This window comes from Poecilia formosa, unplaced genomic scaffold (assembly GCF_000485575.1).
Source record: "Poecilia formosa unplaced genomic scaffold, Poecilia_formosa-5.1.2 Scaffold291, whole genome shotgun sequence".
Classification (NCBI taxonomy): domain Eukaryota; kingdom Metazoa; phylum Chordata; class Actinopteri; order Cyprinodontiformes; family Poeciliidae; genus Poecilia; species Poecilia formosa.
The window spans coordinates 358,855-363,639 of record NW_006800230.1 but is presented as its reverse complement, the minus strand read 5'-3'; the positions used below and the strand labels follow the sequence as shown (position 1 = coordinate 363,639).

At 38.8% G+C, this 4,785-nt stretch overlaps 2 protein-coding genes across 3 annotated transcripts in view; one reads left to right on the top strand and one right to left on the bottom strand.

Annotated features, from left to right (window-relative positions):
- Positions 1-1,179, bottom strand: part of dusp26 (dual specificity phosphatase 26) — a 3,701-nt gene extending 2,522 nt beyond the window's left edge. The window contains exons 1-2 of one of the 2 annotated variants that reach the window (XM_007571954.2): positions 764-1,179; positions 384-567 (exon numbers count right to left, since the gene is read on the bottom strand). In XM_007571954.2, coding sequence (XP_007572016.1) covers positions 384-562 — 179 coding nt within the window. In that variant the 5' untranslated portion in view covers positions 563-567; positions 764-1,179. Of the gene's footprint in view, positions 1-383; positions 568-667 lie in introns of both variants that reach the window. The other variant, XM_007571953.2, reaches the window with a different exon arrangement.
- A 1,468-nt stretch (positions 1,180-2,647) lies between these two features.
- ddx56 (DEAD (Asp-Glu-Ala-Asp) box helicase 56) overlaps positions 2,648-4,785 on the top strand; it is a 9,676-nt gene continuing 7,538 nt past the window's right edge. Inside the window, exons 1-3 of the mRNA XM_007571952.2 lie at positions 2,648-2,758; positions 3,886-4,047; positions 4,181-4,335. Of these exons, the coding sequence (XP_007572014.1) occupies positions 2,702-2,758; positions 3,886-4,047; positions 4,181-4,335 (374 nt within the window). The 5' untranslated portion in view covers positions 2,648-2,701. The remainder of the gene's footprint in view (positions 2,759-3,885; positions 4,048-4,180; positions 4,336-4,785) is intronic.

Genomic DNA, 4,785 nt, shown 5'->3' with positions numbered 1-4,785 from the left:
GAGAATATTTCATTCATTCAGATCTAGGATGTGTTATTTGAGTGTTCCCTTTATTTTTTTGAGCAGTGTGTATATGAGATATTTCATTGCATCAAGTGACTAACACTAAAAACAAAATAAATATGTTGGTCATATTTTAGCTGATTTTTTGGTCAGACATAAACAGAGTTGCGATTTGGGCACCCTTTACACATGCACACGGAAAAATACTTTACAAGAATTATAGCTCTGTAGTCAGTCTTATGAACCAACGTGGTGTTATATGTGTGGGGAGAGGTTCGCTCAGGAAAATAGTTTGGAGTGTAAACAAGAACCTACTCTACTCTTCTCTGCTGTCTGATACATCATTCTGGCAATAGCAGCTCCACTGAAAACCAACTCACTGGTCTCCAATGTAGAGCCTGGGCCACACTTCGTCCGCATGGTTGCAGGCCGTCTTGCCCGTGTACAGCAGCCTCTCCAGCTCGGACACCGTCAGTGTCGGGGAGTCACGCTCAGACTCCTTTCGGCTCGGAGACCTGGAGCTGCTCCGAGACCGAGAGAAGCGGGGCATGAACGCCATTTATGCTGAACAAAAGGAAGAAAACGAGCCCATTTATCGCACGGAGCTGTATTTAAACTGCTTTCAGAGTCATAAATGCAAGCGTGTTCAATAAGATTATATTACCTGTAGATATGGAGCCAAAAACTTTCTTTGTCTCGTGTTTCCCCATTAAAATGCCCTTCTGAGTATGCATAAAACGAACCGTGTATTTTTCATTACCTCAGTATTGTTTTGCTCTACGGCTCAGAGGATGAGCAGGTCGAGCTGCTCCGCGGCCATGTTGACTCATATAGCTGCTGTTGGTGATGAAACTACAGCCGCTTCTCAGCATCCACCAGTATCTGCACCGTCCGCCGCCGCCGCCGCCGCATCTCCCGTCCTCGCAACAAGTCGTCGTTAAGACCGTCGCTCCACAGTCACAGCTCCCGTTTACCAATGAAGCATAAGTAATGTTTACTCAAGCAGTGCAGACAGGTCCGTTGTCTCTCCCGTGTGATGAGGTTTCCGTCGTTTCTTCGAAAACAATGGAGGTTATTTGTACAGTTATTTTGCCCATGTATGAGGGAGACCTTCTCGCCCAGACGGTTGGTGTTTGTCTCCATCTACAGGCCAAAAGGTAGAACTTCAAAAATAGGATCTTTGTAAAACCCGTGGTGTTCTGGATGTTTCGATCATATCTCATGATCCTCGATAGTAGTTCAGTTTAGCTAGTTATAAAAACAGTTTTAGTAGATTTATTATCACTTTCCATTTCTGTAGTATCATTTGACTGCATATAAGCATGTTAGTTGGACTTTCATAGAAATAATGGCAAATAAGACAATGATAACGAAATTTCAAAATTGGGCTCCAAAGAAATATTAACAGTGATTGCAAAAACATAACGTTCCCTAGTAAAATAGGATTAAGTACTAAATACAAGTTATTTAAAAAGGAAATAAGGACTTTTCAGTATTTGGAATTTCAGTCACAATAACACAACATACTGATTTAAACCAAAAACATTATGGTATATGAAAAATAAAAACCTATTTGTCACTGACCTGGTATCCTGATTGTGTTAGTTCCCAAATGTTCCTAAACAAAAACACAAACAAATTTTGAAAAATCATTCTATTCACAATTAAGTCTAATATTTAGCATACAGATTATATATCAGTGTGTGGTTGTGATGTAAGAAAATGTTGGTTTGTTGTCAAACAAACCAGTTTATACATGATTTTTCCATTTATTTTTTTATTTATTCATTTATTTTTGGCGTGTTTCTCAAATAAGCCAACCCAAAAGTTTTGGAAAAATCAGGTATCAATGTTCTTTCATTCACAATTAAATCTAACGAGCATATACATAAAATACAACAGTGTGTGGTTGTAATGTGAGAAAATGTGGGATTGTCCAACGGGTTTAAATACTTTTCCAAGAGACTGCAGCCAAGTTAAAATGATCGAACGAGATGTTGATCAGATATTCTCAAAGTCTCAAAATGGATTCCTGCGAAGAACTGGCGACCTCTACAGGGTGACCCCGCCTCTCGCACGAAATGTCTCGCTGGAGATGGGCACCAGCACCCCTCGCAATCCCTCTAGGGACAAGGGTGTAAGGAGATGGACGGGTGGATGGAAATTTTAAAAAAAGAAAAAAAAGATTTAAGTAAATATGTAACCTACTAATTTATTTAGGTGATAAAAACTTTCATAAGTTCCATCTACTAAATATTACCAAGTGCCACAATAATACACTTGCAGTTAATATTAAATCAGTTATACGAACTGCTTTAAAATATCTAACGACATGGGGTTTTTCAGTTTCTTATGTTGTATCATACAGAACAAAACACAAAACAATCAAAAGAAATACTGAATGTTATTGTAGACCCGTAGTTAAGAAATGAGACGCAACACAAAACACTGCAAACTTTTATAAACTTTGATATACACTGTATAAATTTGCACAATTTTAAATTTTAGCTTAGCTTGTTATTGTTGTATGTAGTCATATATAACAACAAATAAATCACACGGGAAATCGTGTTATTTACTCAATGAGAAATGAAAATACGTTTGTTATATTAATGTATTTGGACTTTTCCCGAAGACCGTGAAGGGAGCATGACGTCAAATCTCCTCGACACACGTGTGAGCGTAGTGTGGAGCAGTGATGGCTGCTGAAAGGCTTCAGTTTCATGAAATGGGATTAGACGACCGCCTGTTGAAGGTAAAAAATACCCCACAAATCGTTAAGAAAGTAAATGTTAGTTGTTCGTAAAACTTTCAGTCTTTAGCTGAAGTGTTAAGAACCGAGAATACGGTTAAAAACTTGATAGAAACGGAGGAGAGGTTTCTCTCTGCTCTGCTATAGTGTCTCGTGTTGTCAGGCTAAAACATATGGGCCGTGGGAAATAATAACATCTAAACTGAATTTTAATGGAATATTAATGCATTTAATTTTTTCTAAATTTCTGAACCACCCTAACAGAGTGACAAACGCACTAAACTTTCGAATGGAATAAAATGAAAAACATAAGTGATGGTGTGTTTTGTTTGGCAGCTATGTTAGTGTGTGTAATAGTTATAGTCTCCTTACATATGACCTCTGTGTTTGAGTTTTTCTTTCTTCCGCCTGTCAGACTGATTGCTCTGGTTATTAGAAATCCTGGATCGGAGTTGTTGCCACCAAGGATAGCACAACCAACTGTTGGTTTTTGTGATTAGTTTACTCGTCATTTTTGTCTAATATTAAAAAGGGTTTGATAACGTGAAACAATGTGTGACAAAGAAAAATCAGAACAAAAACAGATCAATCATCAAGTTTTTATGCTAATTATATATTTGCTTGCTTTAACGTTTTAGCTCAGTTTGTTAGTGCACATTGTCTAGAGCTGGAACGATTAATCGTGATGAATCGATCGATGAAATAATTTTCTACTAAAGTAGTCAAATAATCATTAACTGGAGTGCAAAGAGCCAAAATACGTTTTTTTAAATCATTTTTTTAAAGAATTGAATAGTTTATTTACATCTATTATAGTACTAATACTGCATGTAAAGCCTTAAAAGAAAAATCTGCAGAATGTGCTATTTTTCTTTCTCTTATTAATTGTCAAAATGATTTATAAATTAGGCGCTAAAATAATTGCTAGTTTTATGATCATCATATATTGCTATTTATTCAACATGACAAAATAAACATAATAATGTTTATCTCCCTTGAACACAACCCAGGCGTTACAATATGAAGTCAAATTAGTGGCATGGTAACCTATTCATGGTGTGTCATTGGATCAGTGCACGGTTACCAGTCTCCTGCTCAGTGGCACTCACTTCCTGCTTTTGTTGGCTCAGGCGGTGGCGGATCTGGGTTGGTCTCAGCCCACCCTGATCCAAGAGAAGGCCATTCCTCTGGCTCTGGAGGGGAAGGACCTCCTGGCTCGAGCGCGGACTGGATCTGGAAAGACTGCAGCCTACGCTATACCCATCATTCAGCGCATCCTGGCCTCCAAACAGGTGGGTAGGAATCCCGTCTCACACATTGTTTAATGTAACTCTGCTTTATGGCGCTTTATGAAACACTAATGATCAGCATTTCCTGCTTGGAGACGTTTCCGTGGTTATTTCCCTGCGTGTTTTTCGTCCTCAGAGCGTTCGTGAGCAGGACGTGAGAGCTCTCATCCTGGTGCCAACCAAAGAGCTCGGTCAGCAGGTTCAGACCATGATGAGACAGTTGACGTCGTTCTGTTCTAGAGATGTCCGGGTGGCAGACATCTCCGGCAAGGCCGACGTGTCAACGCAGAGGTGGGACTTTTGGTTTTGGAACATACTTTGTTTCCTCTGCTAAATGCAACCATTTTCCATTTTTGGTTGTCTTAAACTCAGAGTTGTAGGCTGCTTCTGGCTTGTCAAGCTAATCTAATGGTTGTTTTTGTTGATCCTGCTTTAGACTTTGGTCTGTTGCTACAGGCTTGTTCAGGAGAAGGGATTTCTGGGTAGTTAGTGACTCTGGGTTTGCATCAATAGAAAAATGTTACCAGCTGGAATAATAAGCTGAGCTTGACTGCAATGTTTGATAACTAGGACCAAATTGGAATGCAGGTTGCTGACTTTGAATTTGTCTTATTCTGGTATATGAATAGGAATTTGATTTGAAGTGAAGTTGCATGATGTGAGAGTGAGATGTTAGTCACTTTATGCAACTTTTTATTTTATTTGTGTATTATATTTTTCCAGTCATCCACTGTGGTTAGT